The following is a 24,741-nucleotide window of genomic DNA, read 5'->3' as shown; positions in this document are numbered from 1 at the left end:
GGTGGAGATGTTCAACAAAGAAACAAAATACCCAAAGCATACCAAGAGCCAAATACATGGCAAATGAAACAAGATTAAAAAGGGTGTTAAAGAATTTGGTACGGCGTTGAAGAAGGTTAGCGAGCACGGTCGACAAAGTGGGATGAATGAGAAACATGTGGTTGAAGCGACAGTGAAATTGTACAAGAGACAAAAAGGGGAGAAATATTGACATTACCAGAGTTGCTATGACCGTTTTGAAAACATGTCCTACTTTTGGAATGATAATGCCGCGACAAGTAGTCAACTGGCTCCGACAGTAGATTTTGACTGCCGATTATGTTCCAGTAGGCGCGACCCCAACCCCCACTCCTATCCCAAACCCAACCCCATTTGATGCCTTGTTTGGGGAAGACCCCGTTAGGCGACCATGGGGTCGTAACGTTAGCCGTAGATTGTCTAGTTCGTCTGATGCAACATCGGGCTGATCATCGGGTTCGGAAAACAGCTCAATAGATTAGTACTTATGTTCAAATGCAACAAGATGCTTTGCGACGGGCCAAGATTAGAGATGTCATGAAGTTTTTGGCGAAACCGATTCCGACAGGTTTGTCGAGAAAGGACTTGGAAGCACATATGAGATATCGGCAATACTTGTAAGAGGAATTCGATAACAGGTTTTATGCTCCGACGCCTCCTAGCCAGGAGGCGGAGGACAACAAGGAGGACCAGACAGCCGGAGACGAGTAGTTTTATTTTTAATCGTAGTGTTTTATTTTTAATTGTATTAAATGTACTTTTTTTATTTTAGCTAATGTTGAATTGTAATGTTTTCAGCTTAGTTGTAATGTTTTATTATAAACAAGTATGGTACCCGCGCAATGCGGCGGTGGTGGGGAAGACAATCTGGTGGTGGCGTTGATAGGGTTTTACTTTGCTAGAGACGAAATGTTTTATTATATCACGTGAGAGGGTGCTTAGCATGGAAGATTATTTAAGGGCATTTTTGTCTTATCAGGTTTTTAATTAAGTTAAGAGAGGAATCCAGTTTGCTTTATAAGGTATTATAGATAAAATTAAGTTTAGTTTAATGTTTTGATAAATATAAAATAAAATAAATAGAAGTTATGAAAGAGGTGTTATTATTAATGAGAGTAAAAGTGGTGGATGAGGAGAGATAAAAGCTATGACAATATGGAAAAAGCCCATATTGGGATAAGCCTAAAGATACCATTGCTAATGAACCTAAAAGAAAACCCCATTACAAAAACTTATAAATCCAAGAGATCAAAATTGCATCTAAAAGTATAAACCAGCCCCCAATTAGTAAGCATCGTGACTTCGTGAGGGTGATAAGTAAAATGATCACATGAGATTTTGGTCATTTTAATTAATATACATTCTATTCATAACTGTTAGTTATCCTCATATAAAATGCCTTCAAACACGTTATGGCTCAATAATGTTCTAATGATCTGTGAATTTTGTATTAAGAAGCTCTATATACTCTTTATGTGTATCTATATATTTACCTTCACAAACACACACCTATAATTATAACTGCAATGTCGCTCCATGTTGCGACCAATCTGGGATGTCTAAAGATGTTCCCTCTGAGTGCTTCTAAATCCATTCACCCACGTATCATCTCGGTTAGACAAACACGAACCTGCCTCTTTAAGTCTTTTCTTGGAACGGGCTTTAACAGACACGTCTTTTTCATCAACAAATGAAATGAAAGTTCGGAGGTGTCCTGATCTAAGACTACGTCCAGATGGCTCAGAAGTATCTGGCTTGTGTTTAGTATACTGGTATATGATCAGTACCAAGTATATAAAAAGCGCAACCAAACAAGCTAGCCCACATATGAAGAATAAGCCTTTGAAGCTCTTTAGCTCGAGTCGGTCAACTGCAAACTTTGCTCCTTCTGAACTACAAGCACTTGTTATTAGCCATTTGTCATGGATTCTTTGTAACTCTCCATTTTCTGATAGTTTCAAAATCGCTGTTGAGATATCTACAGCAAGAGGAGAGTCACGCGGAAAGGCCTAAAAGAAATTGAGAACCAAAAAAGAAGAGTCAATGCCACTTAGTTCCATAACATAAATCAAATAACAAATTCATTAGGATTTGAAACTTGAAGTTGTTCATACTAAATGTTAGGTTTTCTAATGAATGTTATCACGAAAAGTATGCAGAAAGTCAAGAACTTCATATCCGATTGAAGCTTATAAATGATGATATTTGACTTTGTAAGTCAAAGTATAGCATAAAAGATACTGTATCAAGAACCCAAAAATGTCAACTGGCTTTATATTGAGTATGAACATTAGATACGAAATGGTATTGGTTAAAAGAGATATTATCTGAAATTTTGTTTTTTTTATTAAAAGGTGTGAATTAGTCGCGTATGTAGGGAGATCTAACACATATTGTTTTAACCTGGTCTGCACTAAAGACCCCCATGAACTAGTAGATCCCCTTAATTAAACCACTCGAAGAGGAAAACTCCTTTGCGGACTTGACTCAAGACCTTGGGTTTCAGGTAAACCCCCTCCTTGACCCACCCTAAGGCACACTAGTGGGGCCAACCATCTAAGCTGAGTTGAACTTTAGTGTTATAGAATAGGTTTGTGAAGAATCAAAAACTAGGTATCAAGTTTAACACCTATACAAGATCTTGTTTGAATCTTAAAGTCATAACGCTGCAAAAAGATACTAAGAACCTATAGCAGTCAACTTCCCTAATTTGAATATGGAGTTATGGACATTAAAAACCAACAGCTATACCTTAAACTGAATTTGATAAAACTAGTAACTACAGAGTAATTTTTTATAAGGTTGAGCTACAAAAGGAAATACTAGTGAAAAACAGGAACTTCATACCATATCTGAGGCTTAGAAGCTATCTCATTTAAGTATATAAAGTCAAGTATAGCATAGAGATAGAAAACCTATTATGGAAGATGATGTTATTTGAACTTACAAATCCCCATCCATTTTTAGTGAATTCTTGGCCAACTATGCTGAATTGGCAGCGGGTCGATAGGAAGAGTTCGATGTATGGACGTTCATCGACAATTGCAGCAACACCTCCATTGTTTGGACCATCTTTTAAGGCTTTTTCATAGTCTTCTGGTAAGTTAAGAGGTATAAGCCTCGATTCGGAAATGCCAAGTTCTTCGACCAGATAATTTTTGACAAACGAACTTTCTTGGTACCCAATGGGAGCTTTGCTTGATATTAGACTATTGATCCCTTCAATGGGAGAAGAAAGTTTCTGTACTGTCAGAATTGAAGTGAGACTTGCAGTATAACTGGAGCTGATTATCAGAACCACAAATAACCATAGAAGTAATATGATTCGACCAAGACTGCTCATCATGTTTTGTCCTGAATTAACCATAGTTAAACAAGATGTACAGTGTAAAGGATAATAGAAAGCTTAGAACCAAGTGTAGTTTCCATGGCTCGATGTTAATATGGGTGTGGCCGTGTGGGTAAAACGGGTAAACTTTTATGCCTGATCAGAAAGGGCTCCAACACATATTTTGCTCTCTTTGCAATAGATTAATATATCATTTATAAACTAATATGAAATAAATTATACATAAATGAATATCACAATAATGAGTCAAGTTTTAGAAATAAGATATTTAAGATAACATAACTTGAGTATACATCGGGTACTTTTTGACCACTTTTACAGTATGGGTGATGATCCATGCACTCCCTTTTATTACCCATACACCATCAAATGTGCTTTATGGTGTGGTATAGCAGAAAAGTGCGAAGCATGTTTGGTGTTGTACGGTTAAAAAAAAGATGGTGTACGGATCACCTCCTCTTTAAGTATACTTCGATATAGTTCTAAGTGTAGACTGGCCTGGTCCCAGGGTGGACTCATCATTGAAAGATAAGATAAATTGACTATTCACATAAATCGTAAAGTTGACCCCTTCCAACTTCCAAGTTTAGTGCTTAAATTGCTTTCTGGAAATGAAGATTCAAAATGCACCCTCTCCAGGGAATTTTTTTTTTTTTACCCTTTGAAAGTTAATTGAGGGTCCATTTACCTTGAAAACATAGCGTTTCAAAGGATTCTATAAAAAAGGCTACACTGTAGTATATTATGAACAACATTAATCCACTTCTGTAGTCCCTCTAAGTTGCGTTTGCATGATTTGATAATTTTATTATATGTTGACTTAATGTTATGAACTTTCAGAGGGCACAAACATTAGAAAGTTTGGGAGTTTAACCAGTTAATTCAAAAGGCAAAATCCATTGCAAACATTAGAAAGTTAGGGGGTTCGATACATTTTCATGCACTTAATACTTAAAAATGCTTGTAAATAATCCATCATGGGACTGGAAATCACCCAGTTTGTAAATGTGCATTGGTATCATGGTTTGTTTGAATGGTCGAAAGCATACAAGTAATTTTGATAGTTTCATGTAGAGCAACTTACTGTGAGAGAAAAATAAGGTTGACAAACTAAACCTGCCAAAAACACAAGAAAAAAATTGTTAGTGCCAACATATGACTGTATTAAAGTTAAGGAACAAGTAATGGGGCCAAGAGTTGCCTAAAGTGCATATTAAGCTTTAATGCATAAAACCTCTTGAATCATTTAATTCCAACAAAGTATTATTGAAATAAAGTTAAAACAACAGTATTTAACAAACTATTTGTATATTATGAAGTTATTAAACAAAAAATGTTTTCAGTTAAGATAACACAACTCCCTTCAACACATACAAAGTTCAACCTTACCCATTTTGACCTGGTAGTCTGGTACCCAACCTTACCCATTTTGCCATCTTTAGTACCATGTATGATATTAAGTTGGCCAAAATGTATACTAGCACATTCAACTTGGTTGATTAGCTTTTCTAATACTCTGAATTATACCTTCATTAACTCGACTTGGTCACATTGCAGTCACTAATATCTTTCACATAACATTATAAAAAGAAACTCATGTTTTCTATTATCAGTCATACATATGAATATTCTGTCAATAGGATGAGAAACCTTTACTGCAATCTGCTATAAAAAGGAATCAACTTATAACCTACACTTTTCTGTTGTAGTTGATCTGGATGCAATTGAAAAATCATTGATAAATTTCTTGGAAAGTGACATGAGAGGCAATGGACCAAGTCAATCTAAGGTATTAAAGTGATTACACCGTGTGATTCACACGTACAGGTTTAGGTAGTATATACCATACCACTAGGTTAAAAAACCCAATCAACCAAGTTGCGGTGTACTTTTGCATATCAAATTTTGTAGCACACAATTACCATATGGTTGTTACGATCTGTTGTTTAGGAGGACCACGAAATTCGTCATTTATGCGATGTTCCAGAATCCAAATAACTGCTCCCACAACTAGAAAAAAGATCCCAGCGACACACCACAATTTAGTAGTAAATGGCCTGAGAAAAGCCCAGGTTCCTGAGTTTAGCTTCCTCACTGGTGCAACCACAACTAGCCCAGACTCCGTAAATGGCTGAGTAAAATCTGCCATTCGTGTCCGGTTTGTGATAATGGCAATGTCACCAACCGCAGCATCATAGACCTACAGTAATTAATTTGAAGACCAAGAAATTTTATAATTTCAACAGAAAATATAAACCTAAGTGATGGTTTCATAAACCAATACTATCTGTAATAAACAATCTAAAAGTCGAAACAAAAGGGTAAAAGTTAATGTTTTAGATTTCACCAAGTTGAGAATTTAGGACAAAAACAGCTCTAATCGACCCAGTCATATGTAAATGGAACAAAATTGTGACATTTAGAAAAGATAACTTTTTTTTTTTTTTTTGTTGAAATGCTAAGTCTAAGATAGCAACACTTACACCAGCATTTATTGAGCTTACAAGGTCGGTATTACTTGGGTTCTTATGACCATCTCCATATGAATAGAATTTATAAGGAACAGCATATGGTAGCAAGTTGACTGCAGAAGTAAATACATCAATGCAGTATCCTTTATATGTATCAGTCCCTTTAACTTCTCCCACAAACTCCTCAAAGCTTACTCGATTTGGAACCCCAATTTTAAGTTGGTTTCCGTTTTGTGGGAACACCCATCCACGAGGCTTCTTAATCGTTTCACCAGGCCAAACTACACTATACAAAAGCTCTGGAGAAGCAGAGCGGCTATGAAGGCTCGTGTTGACGGTTTCTGGAGGTGAAGTTGACAAACCGGAAGCGTTTGACCAAAACCCAACTCTCCTAAACCCAGTACCTATCACATTAATAACTTCAAATGCTGGAAAAACGATATCTCTAGCAGAAGTAAACTCAATTGGTCCTGTTGTGCCATTCATTTTGACTTGTAAAATGTTATCAAGCAACAATTTCCCCTCATTAAAGATGCTCAAAGAATCAAGATTCAAGAGACTTCCTCGTGAATCTTTCAACATGACATCTTTTGAGAATGAAATATTTCCACCATTATTAAAGAAATTGTCAAGAGCACGAGCAAGCAGCCAAACAGTGTCGTATGCGTACAGAGAGTAAGTTGACAGGCCAATCGTCGTAAGGTTTTTCCACTCGGTTAAAAACTTCCTTTTAAGTTCTGAATCTTTTACATACGATCTTAATGTTATAACTCCTTGCATACTGGAAATAGACTTGGTGGGGAGTGGAGAGCTTATGTCTATAACAGTAGAAAGCCAATTTGTGGTGATCCAAACGTACCCGCTATCCATCATACCAAGATACTGACCGACTTCAAGTATATCTAATCCCCAATTAGCATAAGTATGAACAACCAAAACTCTTGATTCTACGAAAGCAACTTGAAGTAAAATGTCTCTTATGTCTGCACGTGTGGCTTCGGGTTTAATAGGTGCTTTGTGGGAGACTTTACACCTTTTAGCAGCTAATTGATCTGCTAATGCAGTTATACCATTTCTTCCGTGATCATCATCTATGTAAATGGCTACCACTTGTCTCCATTCATAGTACTCGACTATTTCAGCTATTGCAGCCATTTGGAAAAGATCACTGTGAGTTGATCGGACAAAGAACGGGTATTGAAGCGATGATAATGTGGGGTCTGTCGCTGTGAATGATATTAGCGGGACTTTGAGCTCGTTCACGACATGGGAGATCATATGAGCTAAGACCGATGTTTGTGGACCTATCAGCGCCACACTATTGGTCTCCATGAACTGTATTGCTGTTTTGCAACAAACAAGGCAAATTCTGATAAGCAATAAATAACATGAAGACATGAAGTGTTGTATTATGGACATGTAAATACAAAGATGAGCATGCTAATGTAATGGACGACATGGTTAGTGACTTACTTCCAAACAATACAACTCTCTCACTATGTATATCTCTACTTAAATCGAAATATATATAACTACAACAGGATTGAAGAAATTTAGAAGCAATGCTTGGCGTTGATCTTATAGGCAAATCTAATTTCTCTATCATATACGAAAAGGCAGATGCAATTCAACCCATTTGGTTTGAATAGAATCATTCACCCTATGTTTTATTTCTGGTAAATTAATCTTACTACAAAAATTAGCTTAAAAAGAAACGGGTCAAATGGGTCGGGCCAAGTGTATTTTTAATGCATAAACACTAGTAACTCATTATGCATAAACCATACTAACTCATTATTTCCTTTTCTTTAATCCTTGGATACCTCTCAACATATGCTATTTTAGGTGACAAATTTCAGAATTTGATGCCTAACTTTGAAACTTAGATATGCCATTCTTAACAGTGTCCTATGCAAAGAACATAACTCAAATATATTGGTTTTTTCTCTAAAGCGTCTGTCAATCTATCCGTTTCCACAGCTTACATAGCATAAATAAGGTATAATTACACATAATGAGGGGCAGAACCAGCTTGGGGGCAGCGTAGGCAATTATCACGCCAAATTCTTAATGTGTAATGTATTTTTGACTAGTAAATATTGATATTTCGGCCCATATGACAACCTTAAAATGTTGACATCATATAAAATCATTGATTTTCCCCCTCTACATATAGAAAACAGTTCGGTCAGTATTTGATCTGAATCAATGAAAAAAAGAAAGAAAAGAAACACTAATCAAGAAAAAGACATGTTGGCCATTCGAAACGAAAATAAAATTAAGAAAAAAATACATACCCTCCAAAACACCAAGGAAGCCACTATAATTGGAGTCATGAATGGTTAGTTTGAGGTTGGTGCCATTAAGAATAGTTGGATCATCATTCACATGCTGTACTGCAGCCTCTAAAGCAATTTTTGCAACTTTTCCTATGATGGAATCCAAAGTTAATATGGAGCCAATATTTACGACATCCGGTCTAGCAAGAATCTGAAACAGCATAGATAGGCGCCAGACATTTAGGAAACAAAACTGGTTTGTATCAAGTAGAATGGGTATTCTTAAAAGTGGTCACATGCCCGCCCAGTGGCGGAACTTGAACACTGATTATGGAGGGGCGGAACTCAATGAGACATAAAATTTAGCTTTGTGAAGGGGCTAATATGTATTATAAAAATTAATTTTGAAGGATATATAAGAAAAATTAGTATTAAAAATAAGCTTTTATGGAGGGGCTGGAACCCCTTTTTCCCCTTAAAAGTTCCATCCTTGTGCCCGCCGATGCGGCAGTGTGGTCGTGGTTCCAGCGACCGGTGGTGGTTATTAATCTAAAAAAATGGTCACTATCCGTGTAGTTATTAATATAAAAGTAATTAATGTAAAAGGAGGTAGTATGTTATTTTAATGGTTGGTATATGTTTTAATAATTTTATATTAAAACATAACGTGATTGGGTATTCTTGTTGTAATGTTAGAAATAGTAGAAGAAGATTTAACATACCTGAGTACGTGCTCCATGAAAGATAAGCATAACCACTAAAAACACACAAACTGTATTCATAATATTGGCCATTTCATCTTAAACAACAACTATAGTTCCCATGTATGAGCTCTATAAATGAAAACATCGATCAAAGTAAAAGCTATATACTCATATGTTATATGTATCAAGCAGGCAAAATTCTATTAGTATAAAAGGACGTGAAAAAACAGAGGAGGTGTGATAGGGATGATAACCAAAAGTCAAATATTATATGCTACACCAAATATGAAATGAAATGAAGAAGAAGAGTGTATACCAGTACAAACTACAAAGCACATGTTAATTATAAAATGTTTATATAGAAGAGTGATGACCAGAATGTTTAGTGCTAGAATTTGTTTGTCGGGAGTGAGTGGAGGTAGGCTACAATTCAACACCTAATGACAAGTCAACGTGTTTAAAAAAGTGCGAGTGGGAGGGGCACTTGGATTTATAATTGGATATATTATGTCGATTTAGATACGGTTAAACATTAAATAAGGCGATATTAGTTTTTTATTTGATAATTTTAATAATTGTATATTTTTGTAATGGGTCCCTATTTTGACTATTGTTAGCAAAGTTGGTCCCTTTTTGACGGATCCGTTATGAAGGGTCGTTAAGTACGCACATGATGTTCACATGCAGGGTCATTTACATAATATGCCACCCCACCATCCTATTTAATAATGCCCAGATGATGATCATCCCAATTAAAACCCAGATCATATTCTCCAACCCATTTCACATAATCAAACATTCACAATCAAAATTAATGGGGAGATCCATGGGGTGATTTGTGATAAAGGTTATCGGTGATGGGGTGATCAATGAAGGCGGTGATGTACGGTACGAGCTCTGTACGTCTTTAGTCGTGTGAGTGTTGTTTTTAGTCGCGCGGACTCGAGCCTCGAAAATGGTGGTGATAAGAGTTGGAGGTAGTGGTGGTGGCGGAGGTGAGAAGATTATACTGTTTTGTACAATCAAGTAATCATTTGTACAATGTACAATCTATAAAATGTTAGTTACAAATATTGCTTTCCTTAACAAATATAGTACAATTTTCTTTTTCTTTTTTTTTTTTAAATACCGTATTTCCGCTCCCTACAATACTCATTATAATTGTCTTTTAATGAATATACTCAATATCATGCTTTATTAGCAAACACCATTCAATAACTTCAATATATTAGTTTTATTATAAAACAACGCTAAAGAAGGTTGAATAATGGCAATTTCAATCTTGAATCATAAGATTAAAAAAAATGACAATTTCAATCTTGAACCACGCGGATAAAAAATGACAATTTCAATCTGAACCATAAGATTCAAAAATGACAATATCAATCTTTTAGATTGTAAGGACCAAATTTGTTAATTCAGAACTTCAGGGATCAAAATCATCAATTTCCAAACTATAGGGTTCAAACGCATCACTTTTGAAACTACTTGAATCAAAATCATCACTTTCAAAACTATAGGGATCAAAAACCCCTTTTTCTGAAACATCAGGGACCATAACTATCATATCAGAAACTTTAAGGACTGAAAATGACGAGTTTGTAACTACAGGGGCTAACAATGTAACCTTGATGACATCAGCATTATGCAAGCAATATGTGTCAGCATGACATCAGCACAGATGGACATGGTCGTCGACGGGCTTGAGCTGCTCTTCTTGTTTTCGATCTTTCTTATTTTTTCCATCAAAATGCTAAATGTATATGAAAATTCAAAACAAGATTTCTACTTCGCTATTTAACGGGTTCTAACGATTCTTTTGTAAAATCTTGTTTTTCTCAAAGAATATAAATCCTGAATATATCTAATTTTAATACTCTGTTAGTTATCAAACGACCGAAACCTTACAATACGTATATAAATTTTCAAAATGAGATTTCCGATTCATTATTGAACCAAATCAAGCAATTCATTTTGCAAAACTCATGATTTTAAGTAGGAATCTAATTTCAGAAGAAAATCTAATTTTAAATGTTTCTTTCTTCAGATCTAACGAAAAAGATGTTAAACACATTACCATTACAAATCATATTGAAATCCATATGTGTGAATCAAGATCCTTTCAAATAAGTACATAACATTAAATTACATAAAAAAAAGAATGATTTAACTGTATTCAACCTTCTTGTATATCCGTCATCATTGAGATTCCGTAATATCCCCGAAAAACGTTAATTTTCGGTATGGAAATCTTTAAACACAAGCTAGGATCACTGTAACAAGAATACGTTATCTACTGATTTTCAAGAAGTCACTCACGAAACTTCGGAGAAAAAGATGGAAAAATGAGAGAAAACTTAAAGATAGTTTATTGATTAGTAAAAGTTATCATATGATATGAATATTGGTGCTATTAAACCTTTCATACACTAATAGACCAGAATTAATCTTTAAAATCCGTTCATAAGGGTTGGGCCTAGCTTAAGCCTATTCAAACAAGTCTAAAAAGTCATTTTAGACTAAAAACTAAGGGCCGAAGTTAATACATATATATTTTTTTTAACGGAAGACTATTTTACATATTAGACTCATAATGGTAAACCGACACACCATATTAGCATCACATAACTGAATAACATCTTCAAATATGGGCACATTAATCTGATGGTCCACGAATGCACAACTTATGTTTTAATTAACTCGACAAGAAAGTAAGCAAGCAAGTAAATAACAAGAACAATGTTAAGTTCAACTGTAATACATCAATGCAAGGATAGTCATATGTATAATTGATTAAACGATGAATACATGATTGATCTTATACATTTGACTTACAAGAATACAAAAGAACAAAGATAATTACTAAGTCTAGACACACTAAAAACTTAAGCAATTACAAGTGACACACACTTTCAAGGTGACTAACACACTTGATACAATGTGGCTGTGTTGCTTTATATAGGAGAAGACTTGGGGCAACACAGCCTGCTTTGATTGTGACTTGATAGTGGTTGTCGACATCCAATTGGCTCATGGTACTTGAATCATGTGCCCTTGTCTTCTATACCAAATCGGGTAAGAGAGAGAGAGAACCCTTGCTTTGGTCCCAACATGTATCTTTACCATTCAAGGCATATTACAGTTAGTTAACCACTATGTGACCTTTTTGTCTTCATTTGATTTGAATTCTTCCCGCCATTACCATGTTGGAGTATTCGACTTGCTGAAGACGTCTCTTCATCTGCTGATGACTTGCTAAAGACGTGCTGACGACATGTGTCAGCGAGCAAGTCTTCTTCAGCGAATCCCAGACTTAACAATCTCCCCCTATTAGCTGAGGAGACTTGCTGGATGAGAATTACTTAAGAAAACATAGAGATAGTGGAAGAGAAAGGATCTTTATTTCATACAAAAGTAATGTTACATCATTTATAATTTACATATGAAAAGTACTCGAGGACGCCATACCAGCTTCAATCTCAAATGCTTCTTCTTGCTTTGCTATCCTCAGCACTGGATCACTCAACTTGTGGGGCTTCATCAGCTCTTCTTCTATTCTGCTGACTACTGGTCTGGCACAAGCCATTTTTGCAAATCTCTTCCTTAATCCAACCAGAAACCCAGTAGAAGCCCTTTCCATCTCTTCAAGGCGAAAGAATAGTTGATCATTTGCAAAGTTGTTGAAGAAGATGCCAGCAGGTTGCTCCAATACCCTTCCTTCTTCAAAATAAGCCCTAGGGGGAAGCCTTAGGTTCAAGCCAGCATCGATGGGAATTGGAGGGAGGTCAGCAGACAGAGGTCTGCTAGAATGCTTTCTTTTTGGTATCCTTCTGCCTGCTGTCTGAGAAACAGCTGCTGGAGTGCCAAATATAGTTCTTAGAAGGGGAAGATCTTCCTTGAATTTAGTTTCATACTCCAGAACCCTTTCAAAAAATTTCTTAAGCATGTCTTGAAGGTGATCATAGCTAGCAGTCTTCTTATCTTTGATCAACATATAAACTTCGAACCATTCAGACACCCCAAGATTCTTCAGCTTCACATTCATTAGTTTTACTGGAGTGGGAAAACCTTCCCTCCTGAACTTAAGATTTGTCTGTGTTCCCATAGCAGCTTTTCTAACCTCCACAGCAACAATCGTTTCAGGCCTTTTCCTTTCTTCCATGATCCCCAACCACCTGGCTTTTTCCCTTTCAAACTTTTCCTTCTTTTCCTTAATTTGCTGTTCAACATCAGCTTGTTTTTGCCTGTATAGCGCCTCAGGCCCACCAGTGAGTAGTAGCATTCTCTGCTCACCATCCATCTCATCTCTTTCAGCAAGGGCCATCCTGGCAATGAGCTCCAAGTTTTTCTTTTCATTTTCTTTATTCACCTTTCTTCTATCAAGCTCCTCCAGTGCCTCTTGTTGAGTTTTTCCCTCAGCAGTTAGAACAAGAATGTCAATTACTTGGAATTGATTGCCTGCTGGGGAGATGATGGAGAGATTGTCAGCATTGAGATAATATTCTGGTCTCCTACTGGTTGGAACCCTTGTTGCTTCAGCCCCCATTCTTTCTAACATTTGTTGTCTGGCAGCTTCCTGACCTGCTGCAATAGTATGAGGGCTGAGCACTTCTTCAGCAACTGTATCATCTTGGGGAGCATCAAACATCATTAATTGTAGCTCCCCCTCAGTATTTGTCTCCCCCTCAGCACCAGCAGGGGGATCAACATCATTTTCTATGTCTTGTACAGCCACTATTGCCCTTTCATCATTGGTAGTTTCGGTGGCTGTACAAGTATTGTCATCTTCATCGATGATCTTGTCAGCAGCTTCTTCAATGAAATCATTTGCAGCCTTCTTAACTGCTTTAGAGACAAGTTCATAGAGAGCAGCATCAAGTTTCTCCCCCTTGGAGGTAGTATCATTGATAACTACCTCCACTACTGCTGCTGGTGCATCTTTCTTGTTCAGAAGTTGGGTCAGCAAGTTCTTTATTTCAGCAACCTCTGTTTCCAACTTTTGCTGGCACTTACGATCTTCCTCAGTGAATGAAGCTTGAGGAGAAGGAAGACTGGCCACACGAGCATCCAAGGCACTGATGGCCTTGGTGTTGTCTTCAACTTGGGAAACAAGTGGAGAGACCAAGTCAGCTAGCTTTTTAACTTCAACAGCTGCTGAGGTGCTGCTTGTGGACGCCTTCACAACCATAACTTTGGTGGCATTCCCTGATTTGCACAGCGATCGAGTTGTCCCCAGAATAATCTGCTGATCTTTTTTGATAGAGGAGAGAGAAGTGCACAGTTTTTCTTGATCAGCAGCTAGGGAGATAGATTTTTCTTTGATGCTTTCGATGCTGGCACTGTTTTCTTGTTGCCTGACATACCAGCTCTTTAGTGTACGTACCAAGGCGTCATCTTCATGATCTTTTATTTCAATAGCTAGATGAGCAGCCTTGGATATGTCATTCAGCGTTTCTTCAATCCTAGCAAGCCTTTCAGAAGAATGAGTATTGTAAGCAAGGCCCAGTTCTTTGGCAGTCAATGGAATATTGGCAGACTTGCTAGCAGGTTGACTTTCAAACATGCTGGGAAAGGAAGAGGGCATGCTGAAGGAAGGCATCCTTAGTGCAGGCATACTGTCAAGTGCCATCACTGCTGGTGTTGCCCCACCAGCAGGTGCATCAACCATAACCTCCGTGCTTGTCTCCACAGCTGCCTCTGTTTGAGCTTCAATAGGGGCTGCTGCATTGTCATCAGCAGCAGCCAGTTCAGGAGAGACAACTGTTGCATTATCATTAGCATCAACAGCAGTGTCCTCGTTAGCATCCTCCTCCAAGTCACTAGCAAGTTGTTCATCAGCATGGGTGGAGGAGTCCAGCTGGAATTCATCAATGGTGAACTCTTCTAGTTCAAACTCACTTTCCTCATCATCAAACATCTCATCATCCGCCACATCAAATCCAGCACCCTCTACTTCAAACCCTTCACCCTCATCCATATAGTCATTTGTGCCTTCAGGGTTTTCACCAGCAATTGTTTCTTCATTATCCGTACCAACAGCACCACCACCTATAACAACATTCTCACCTTCAACAACTTCAGCACCACCTTCACCTTCAACCAATCTTGCTTCAGTAGAGAAATTTAAGGGGTTAGGGGAACCGGGAGCCTTAGAGTCAGTGTGTTGTTGCACCAACTCATCATCGGCCGTAGAATTTGCTGACTCTAGCAATACCTGTGATCTGGCTGCTGTCAGCGACTCAGAAGGTTGAGAAGAGGGAGGAATTATAGTAGTGGTTGACTCAACTCTAGTGGGCTGGGTTGACCCAATATATACACCAACCTCGCCTACAGAAGTTTGAGGTAGCTGATCACTGTTTCCCATATTCTCGTCAGCAGTCTGTTGGGAGACTGCTGATGGGTTGGCTGGGTTTCTAATGTCCTTGGGCCGTGAGGACTTCTTAACCTTAGTGGTTGAGCCCTTTGATACTCGCTGCTGCTGTGTTGGGACAGCAGTAGGAGGTGAGATGGAAAGTTTTTACAATTTCTTTTTGGTTTTCTTGGGAGCTTTGGAGGCTGCTGGGGGGATTACCAGCACACCAGCTCTAGCAGGGTTAGGGGCATACTGCTCAGGATAGACAGTGAGTAGTACCTGATACATTGCAGGAGTGAGCTCAGCATATCTAGCTTCAAATAGTTCAGGATCGCATGTTGGAGTCTTATAGACAGTGTTGGCGATCCTTGAAGAGTTGATGTAGTTAGCTCCAGCGATGATATATTCATCTCCCAACTCACTTTTGAAGATAAGTGAGAGAAATCGAGCAAAAGGCACTGAACTCGATCTGTTTTTAATGGTGACTTTGCCTTTAAGATCTTCAAAAATAACTGCAGCAAAGTCCAAGAAACGACCATGTGCCAGAGCATAGATAATCTGCATCCGGCCAGCAGTGGCTTGATCGAATGAGCCACTGTTCCCACCGAGACATTGTATGACGTGGGTGAACAGCAACCTCCATATCTCCGGCAGAAACTTCTTTTGAGGATTGCTGTGCACAGCTTGCACTGGCTCCATATTTGTACCATATCCAATGGAGGCTAGCCAATCCTTCCACACTTGGTTTGGAACCACTCCAACGAATGGACGCTCTTCAGATTGCTGAGGGAGGCGAAGAGCCCTCCTCAGTGAGTTAACAGTGATGTCAATGTTGTACTTTCTCTTCGATACCGTGCCAGTAATGGTATCATTCACCTTATCATATGTGCACGTCCACCAATACTCTCTTAAAAGATGAAGAGGCATCTCACCAGGGTCTCTGTATAGAGCCCTTCTGACGTCACACCCCATGATGAAATCCATCATGGAGTAGTACCCTTCTACATTCTTGGGTACTCCTTGAGATCCAAGATAGTTAGTTGCTTTGACTGTCAGCTTTGAAGCTTGAAAAGAAACAAGAGGAGAAGATGAAATCCCTTCAGGATCATATACTTTGGAAGTAAGATATGCAGGAATACTTTCAGAAACAATGTTTTCAGCATGAGGAGATTGTGCAGATGAAGAAGCCATTTGAGATATTATAAGAGAGGATTTGAGAGGAATGATTAGATGATATGAGGAGCTTAGAGAGAATGAAAGATTAGAGGAAAGTGAAGAGAATTTGAAAGAACGTGAAAGGTTTGGTGAGTTTAGAAAGATATGAGTTTAGAGAGAAAGAAACGTGAAAGGTTGGATATATACATGATTGGAAATATATATGGTATGGGAGTGGGCCCTACGTCTGCAAAAGTGAACCGTCACTTTTTCTCTCACATACGTAGTATGAAGATATTTGATGAGTTAATTAAAAAAATAAAACTAGAAATAATGCTTATGTTGTACCAATGGTAGTGCAAATAAACGTTTTTATTTATTAATCAAAAATACGTATGTGAGTAACGTAAATAAGTAGTTTGATGAGATATGTACCAATACGCCGAATACACTCGAGTGTATACGGCTGTACAGTGTACAAGTAGCCCATTTGGGAGGAAATCGAGGTAACTGTTTAAGACATATATAATATAATATTAATGAAACATGTAGTGGAATACACTCAGATGGCTTGAGGTATCCACTGAAGAGTTGTATTATTTTGAAAAAATAAGTTGCCAAGTTTTAATCAGCACCACACAAACAAGAAGGGTGGATGCTGATGAGTATTAAAAATTTTTTGGCAAATTGTCAGCCATCAACGGATTTTAGAAGTCTTTACCAGCAGCCGTTTGCTGCTGGACTAGATAGGGACTTTCAGTACCCTATTACTTTTGTTATGCTTTTTCCCAAAGCATCAGGGATCAACGGATTTTAGATGTCTTTACCAGCAGCCGTTTGCTGCTGGACTAGATAGGGACTTTCAGCACCCTATTGCTTTTGTTATGCTTTTTCCCAAAGCATCAGAGATCAACGGATTTTAGATGTCTTTACCAGCAGCCGTTTGCTGTTGGACTAGATGAAAACATTTGGCTTTCCATTGCCTTTATTTTGCTTTTTCCCAAAGCAACAGGGATCAGCGAGTAAAAGGAAGAGCTCGCTGATGACTTTGACTTGAGAAGTCGCTGCTCATCTTCATAAGAGGAATATGGGCAGCAAAACATGAGTGATCATGTTCAACTTGTAAAATCACCATTTAACATTCCCAACCTGCTGACGAGATCCTTGAATCTCTTTTCATCTAAAGGTTTAGTGAATATGTCAGCAAGTTGGTCATCAGTGGGAATGAAGTAAATTTCAACATCCCCCTTCATGACATGATCACAGATGAAGTGATACCTAATGTCAATATGTTTAGTTTTGGAATGCTGAACAGGATTATGTGTGATGGCAATAGCACTAGTGTTATCACACATGATGGGAATCTTGGAAAAATTTAGGTCATAGTCAGCAAGTTGGTTTTTCATCCAAAGGACTTGTGCACAACAACTTACTGCAGACACATACTCTGCTTCAGCAGTGGAGATGGAAACTGTATGTTGTTTCTTACTAGACCAACTAGTCAGCCTTCCCCCCAACAGTTGACATCCACCACTGGTACTTTTTCTATCTAACATGCACCCAGCATAGTCAGAGTCAGAGTATGCAACTAAGTCAAAGGAAGACTCCTTGGGATACCAGAGACCTAAAGAGGAAGTCCCTTTGAGATATTTAAAGATTCGCTTGACAGCGAGAAGGTGAGACTCCCTGGGTGATGCTTGATATCTTGCACAAAGGCAAGTAGCAAACATAATGTCAGGACGACTCGCTGTGAGATACATTAGTGAGCCAATCATTCCACGATAGAGAGTGGGGTTTACATGCTGACCATCAGGGTCAGCATGGAGATTGTTTGGAGGAGACATGGGAGTAGACTTTGTGGTGATATTAGACATGTCAAATTTGGCCAGCATGTCCCGTATATACTTTTCTTGGTTTATAAAGATGCCATCAGTAAGCTGGCGAATTTGTAAACCAAGGAAGAAGGTTAGCTCACCCATCATACTCATTTCAAAATGAGAAGACATTAGTGAGCTAAATTTATCACAAAGTTTCTTACTGGAGGATCCAAATATGATGTCATCGACATATATTTGTACATAGAGAACATGAGCACCCTTTCTATAGATAAAGAGGGTGCTGTCTATAGATCGTCGCTGAAACTCATGAGAAAGAAGAAATTCAGAGAGAGTGTCATACCAAGCTCTGGGAGCTTGTTTAAGTCCATATAATGCTTTATAAAGATGATAGACGTGGTTTGGCTTGGTCAGATCTTCAAAACCAGGTGGCTGCTCCACATAAACTTCTTCTTCGAGTTTTCCATTTAGGAAAGCACTCTTGACATCCATTTGATATACAGTGAAGTTTCGATAAGCAGCATGTGCCAGGAATAAGCGTATTGCTTCAAGTCTAGCCACTGGAGCAAAGGTTTCGTCATAGTCGACACCTTCTTCTTGAAGGTACCCTTGAGCTACTAACCTAGCCTTGTTGCGAATAACAACACCATCTTCATCTATCTTATTTCTATAAACCCATTTAGTTCCAATGGGTTCTTTGCCAGGAGGAAGAGGAACTAAGAACCAGACATGTTGTCTTTGAAATTGAGTTAGTTCTTCTTGCATGGCAGCAACCCACGATGGGTCAACCATTGCCTCTCCAATATTCTTAGGAGTGATCATTGACAGGAAGTTAACATATAGACATGTGTTTCTAGTTGCTGATCTAGTCACAATGCCCTGCTGAGGATCACCAATAATTTGGTGAGCAGGATGACTTGAAGTCCATTTAAGTGATGGGACACTTGATGAACCTAGAGTGGCAGCGGAAGATATTTGCATGGGATCAGCAGGAGAAGAATAAGAGGAAAAATCAATGGTAATGGAAGGATCAAGAGGAGTTTGATCAGTGGAGCCATTTGACTGATTTAAGTTTCCAATGATGGGGTCATCAGCAGACACCATATCTTCAATGTTAGCTGAAGCATCATGAAACTCTTCATCAGCAGTGTCATCAACTAGCACATCATCAGCCAGTGATCTAGGTTTGGCTGATGCTGCATGGATTGACCTTAAGATAGGCTCAACTGGCTCAATCATATAGATATGAGCAGCAACTTGCTCCAGCTCAGGGTCTGCTGAACTATTCTCAGTGAGTTGCTGATCAAGAGGAGCTGAGCAAGAGGCATCAGCAATTTAGTCAGCATCCTTCATAGAAGGATTAATGAAATCATTGAAGATCTCTTCAGTAGAAGATGGTTGGATGTCTTTAAGAGCAGATGAGCTTTCATCAAAAGTGACATGAATGGATTCATCCACTTTTTGAAGACGAGTATTGAATACTCTAAAAGCTTTGCTAATAGAAGAGTATCCAACAAAGTAACCATCCTCAGCTTTAGGATCAAATTTCCCTAAATGATCCTTATTATTAAGAATAAAGACAGGACAACCAAATACGTGAAAGTATTTGATTTGAGGTTTCTTTCCTCTTAAAACTTCATATGCAGTTTTGTCATGTCTTTTGACAATGAGACATCTATTTTGAGTGTGACAAGCAGTGTTGACTGCTTCAGCCCAAAACCTACTGGGAAGAGAGGACTCACTAAGCATAGTACATGCTGCCTCTATAAGAGTTCTATTTCTCCTTTCAGCAACGCCATTTTGCTCAGGAGTTCTAGTGGAAGAGAAGTTTTGTGCAATCCCTTGATCAGCACAAAAGGTTTCAAGAGTATGGTTTCTAAACTCAGTGCCATGATCACTTCTGAGTTCTTTGACCCTTATGCTGTTGAGATTTTCCATTTTCTTAATGAATTTAATGATTTCATCAGCAGCATCACTCTTAGAATTAAGAAAAATTGTCCAAGTATATCATGAATATTCATCCACAATCACTAAAGTGTATCTGCTACCCTTTAGACTTTGGACATTCACTAGTCCAAAAAGGTCCATGTGAAGAAGGTGAAAGCAACCCTTAACAGAGTTGGCTTGTTTAGTTTTGAAAGTAGCTCTATGGCATTTGCCTTTTTCACAAGCACCACAAAGCCTATCCTTTTCAAAAGACAGAGGAGGAAGGCCACGAACAAGATTCTTTTTGGCCAGTGAGTTTATGGTTTTGAAATTTACATGCGACATACGCTTGTGCCATAACCAATTCAACTCGGATGCTGACTTAGCAAAGAAACAAGTCTCACTATCAGTCTTGATAGGAGTGAAGTCTACAAGATACACATCTCTTTTTCTTGGTGCAACCAAGACGACTTCCTTGTTGATGTTCACTACAGTGCCTTGATGTTTATCAAGGATTACCTTGTAGTCAGCATCACATAGTTGACTTATGCTGATGAGATTATGCTTTAATCCATTTACATAAGCAACTTTTGAGAATTTTATGAGGCCATTAGAAAGAAGACCATACTCTTCAGTCTGTCCAGTGGAGTTATCGCCAAACACCACTGTAGGACCAGGTGCCTCAGTATAATCATCCAGCAGGGACTTAGAGCCTGTCATGTGTTTTGAACAACCGTTGTCCAAATACCACACTCCTTTACTTAGCGAGCCCTGCATGAATGAAAAAGAGGATTTAAGATTCACTATGTTCAGTGGAGGATATTGGCTCTACAGAGAGAGCCTCCTCAAGAGTAAAGTGATCTCCTACAGAGACGAGGATAGAATTATCTTTATTTGTGGGCATAATGCTAGTTTCATTGCTGTGAAGATATGCAAAGCTGCTCACTACATCAGGAGCGCTGTACTCAACCAGCATTGAGGGTTGCCCCCAAGCATTTGAAACAACCCTTTGAGAATGGGGAATTTCAAAGCGCTGAACAGCAATGTATTCAGCAATGCTTGCATTTGTGGCAGAGGAGGTGTCACTCATAACTGGTTCAGTGGAGAGGTTCTCACTGATCCTATTAGAGGAGGAAGATGTTTCAGCAGCTGAAGAGATGTTTGATTGACATACAACTGCTGGAGCATCTTTTGGATTGTATAAGACACATTCAGAGGCAACATATCCTCTGCTGCTACAAAGATATTATTTTTTGTCAGTGGAGTTTCCTTGATTTTGAATAAGAAAGTCCCTCAGCTGAGAGGAAAGATCATTTACTCGCTGAGTGAGTTCATTTATTTGTGGAGTGAAGGAAGAGGAAACCTTGTTCTTTTGCTTAGATTTGGACTTATTCCTTTGTCTAAGTTTAGGAGGGGGCAATTGAGGAACAGGACCAAGTATGGATTCACCATGATTATTTTGAGGAAACTGATGTCCTCTAATCATGGTCCATGCTTGTTTTCCAGCAGGATAGGAAGTAGAGGAACCCTGCTGAGACTGTTTCTCACGATTAGGATTTGTGGATCTGACTTGACGTTTTGGAGTGACTGACCTCATTTGCCTATGAGGTAGATACTCCCTGTTGGATACTGAGAGACTGTGCTGAGAGGGCACAGGATAGGAAGTAGAGGAACCCTGCTGAGACTGTTTCTCACGATTAGGAGTTGTGGATCTGACTTGACGTTTTGAGTGACTGACCTCATTTGCCTATGAGGTAGATACTCCCTGTTGGATATTGAGAGACTGTGCTGAGAGGGCACTGGTCCTCTCTGTGGAGTAATAGACCTCATTTGCTGATGTAGCAAATGTCCTCGCTGAGGAGTTATATGCCTTACCTGCTGATGAGGCAAGTGTCCTCGCTGAGGAGTGTCAGATCTATTTTGAGAAGGCTGTCTTCCTCTTTTAGGAGTAACATGCCTTAGATTTGATTTTAAGGGCATAGCTTGAGATACTGCATTAGTTTGAGCATCAGCATGTACTGCCTTTATAGGAAGTACTTGCTGATGTCTTACATCAGTGAACCTAACTCTTCTATTCATTTGAAGATAAGATATTAAGTTTGTATAGGTAGGTTCAAGTTGAGATGAGGATTGAGCACTAGAGAGTTGCTGACCGACATGATTGTCCCGCTGAGGGGTACCATAGTCATAAGGAGCAGCAATAGTGCTTCTTTTAAAAGGCTCAGCACCTTTTGTGGATAGAGGCTGAGGAGCAATGGGTACATACCCATCACTCGAGATATCCCCTTTAAAAGTTCTTGGTGGAGAATTTTGAATTCTCCCTTCATGTGGCATCATGCCAACAATAGGGAGATGAGAAAACATGTCAAAAGTACTGGAGGAGGTACAGGTACTTTTAGCATTTAAAGAGGAAACAATGGTAGATGTTGTAGCTTTTGAGTCCATCTCATCATGATAGTCATTTTGTCCCTTGACAAAATACCACTTTTTCATTTCATCTTGAGAGATGGAAGATGAACAGGGTGGATGAATGGAGATTACAGGTTTTACATCATCATTAAAGGAGTCAGCAACATCAAAATTGCCACCAATTACTGCTTGTACTTGGGCAGGGACTTGTTCGCTCAAGCATTGATGATGAAATTCAGAAGCCTTTGACCAGGAGGTTACAATCTTCTTTAGATTAGAAACTTCAGCCTTGAGAGATTCATTCTCAAGTTGAAGTTTTTGAGTCATCAACTCGTGAGATTGAAGTTCAACATGAACATTTTTCAATTTCACAAGTTTTTCAGATTTTTCACTTAACTCTACTCCAGCAGAGTTAAGTTTAGATTGAAGTTCAGCACGTAGACTTTCTACGAACTGAAGATCACAAGACAAGGACTCAATAATTTTGGTCTTGTCTTGATTAGAAGAAGAGAGAAGAGAGTGTACCTTTTTAACAGTGACGTTCACCCACTGACTAGAGGAGACTTGATCCTTGGTCAGAGCATCACTGTCAGCAAGTGCCATAAGGCACATGGCATCAACATAATCGTCGTCGTCAGAATCATCTGAGTCAGCCCAATCATGTTCTTCAGCAATCAGACCTTTTGCTGGAACTGTGACATCTGTTTCAGCCACCTTAGCCTTTAGCTGATAATATTTGTTCCTATATTCATCAGCAGATTTGGAAGGATTAGTTTTGGAAGCAGCAGGATTGGGTAAGGAGACTCTACATTCTTTTTGGTAGTGGCCTTTTCTGCCACACCTCCAGCACTCTTCTTGTGATTTGTCAACAGGAGGTTTGAGGGGAGTAACCGTTTTATGATTATTCCACTTTCTGGAGTATCTTCTACCAGCAACCAGGGCAAAGCCCATGAAGTCATTAACACATATCTTGTTTTTCTTCATCATCCAGCTCATTGATGAGAGTCTGAATTGATGCTGGGAGATTAGAGGTACTGGCACCATCATAGAGATCGATGGGCTCAGTAGAAACAAGAGCAATGGGGTCAGAAATAGGATGAGGAGACATGCTGACAGAGGAAGGAGAAGAAGTAGAGCCAACATGTCTTTTGGCATCAGCAGAGGCTCGAATATTTTGAGCCAATGCTCTTTCTTCAAATTGAAGAGTGCCAAAAAGTTCTTCAAGATCAAAATCTTAGATTTTTTTCGTAGTACGAAGAGTTTGTCTTAAGTTCTGCCACTTAAGAGGAAGAGAGTCGATGAATTTATGACATACCTCAAAGTTATCATGGGTAATGCCAACATTTGTCATATCATTGAGCAACCCTTTAAAGCGAGTATAGGTGCTATCAAGACTTTCATCAGGAAGGGAGAAGAAGTTTTCATAAGCTCTTTTTAAATCAATTTTCTTGATTTTAATAAGGTCAACAGAACCTTCATAGGTGCTGACTAGTCTATCCTATACTTCCTTTGAAGAGGGATACTTGATAACTAGTTTCATGATTTCAGTGGGAAGAGTAACTATAATCATGTTTTTCAGTCTAGCATCAAGATTTACCAGCTTTCTTTCTTCATCTGTCCATTGAACTTCTGGTTTAACCAGGTCAGTGACAATCTCAGGAGCTTCAGGTGTAGCTCCTGGAGTCCTTTGGACATACATTGGTACGTATGGACCCTCAGTTAATATGGTCATTAAGTAGGGTTCCACACCAGAGATGTGTAGAAGCATCCTCTCCTTCCAAGACCCAAAATCTTTGGGCTCGAACTTAGGAGGTGTCGACACGTAACCAAAGTCACGTGTGTTCACAAGGCTGGGAACAGAAGACATGTTCTTGTAAAAAAATTTCAAGAGGAATTAAAGAACAGAAATTTTAAATGTAAACAAAAGAAGGCAAACAGATCTTGTTCCAATGATTTAGGAACGGTGGCTCTGATACCACTTGATGGTCCACAAATGCACAACTTATGTTTTAATTAACTCGACAAGAAAGTAAGCAAGCAAGTAAATAACAAGAACAATGTTAAGTTCAATTGTAATACATCAATGCAAGGATAGTCATATGTATCATTGATTAAACGATGAATACATGGTTGATCTTATACACTTGACTTACAAGAATACAAAAGAACAAAGATAATTGCTAAGTCTAGACACACTAAAAACTTAAGCAATTACAAGTGACACACACTTTCAAGGTGACTAA

The 24,741-nt window shown here is 38.5% G+C and overlaps 2 protein-coding genes across 2 annotated transcripts; both read right to left on the bottom strand.

Annotated features, from left to right (window-relative positions):
• Positions 1-1,516: 1,516 nt before the first annotated feature.
• Positions 1,517-8,990, bottom strand: LOC122579777 (glutamate receptor 3.6-like). Its single transcript, XM_043752009.1, has 7 exons — positions 8,840-8,990; positions 8,136-8,328; positions 5,851-7,181; positions 5,290-5,567; positions 4,452-4,483; positions 2,966-3,372; positions 1,517-2,027 (listed from the first exon to the last, which is right to left on the bottom strand). Exons 1-7 carry the CDS (start codon positions 8,909-8,911, stop codon positions 1,578-1,580), a joined length of 2,763 nt encoding a protein of 920 aa, XP_043607944.1. The 5' UTR covers positions 8,912-8,990; the 3' UTR covers positions 1,517-1,577.
• Positions 8,991-17,521: 8,531 nt separating this feature from the next.
• Positions 17,522-18,466, bottom strand: LOC122610083 (uncharacterized mitochondrial protein AtMg00810-like; the record flags this gene model as incomplete). Its single annotated transcript, XM_043783067.1, has 1 exon — positions 17,522-18,466. A coding segment is annotated over one exon (945 nt), but the record flags the coding sequence as incomplete, so codon positions are not given.
• Between the last annotated feature and the right edge of the window lie 6,275 nt (positions 18,467-24,741).

This window comes from Erigeron canadensis, chromosome 8 (assembly GCF_010389155.1).
Source record: "Erigeron canadensis isolate Cc75 chromosome 8, C_canadensis_v1, whole genome shotgun sequence".
In the NCBI taxonomy this organism is placed as follows: domain Eukaryota; kingdom Viridiplantae; phylum Streptophyta; class Magnoliopsida; order Asterales; family Asteraceae; genus Erigeron; species Erigeron canadensis.
This window is presented reverse-complemented; position numbering and strand designations above follow the sequence as displayed.

Coding starts and splice junctions, on each gene's coding strand:
- LOC122579777 (XM_043752009.1), bottom strand. CDS start 8,911: ATGGCCAATATTATGAATACAGTTTGTGTGTTTTTAGTGGTTATGCTT. Junction 3,373..4,451: donor AACCTTATTTTTCTCTCACA/GTAAGTTGCTCT, acceptor TGGTTAATTCAG/GACAAAACATGATGAGCAGT. Junction 2,028..2,965: donor CTAAAAATGGATGGGGATTT/GTAAGTTCAAAT, acceptor AATTTCTTTTAG/GCCTTTCCGCGTGACTCTCC.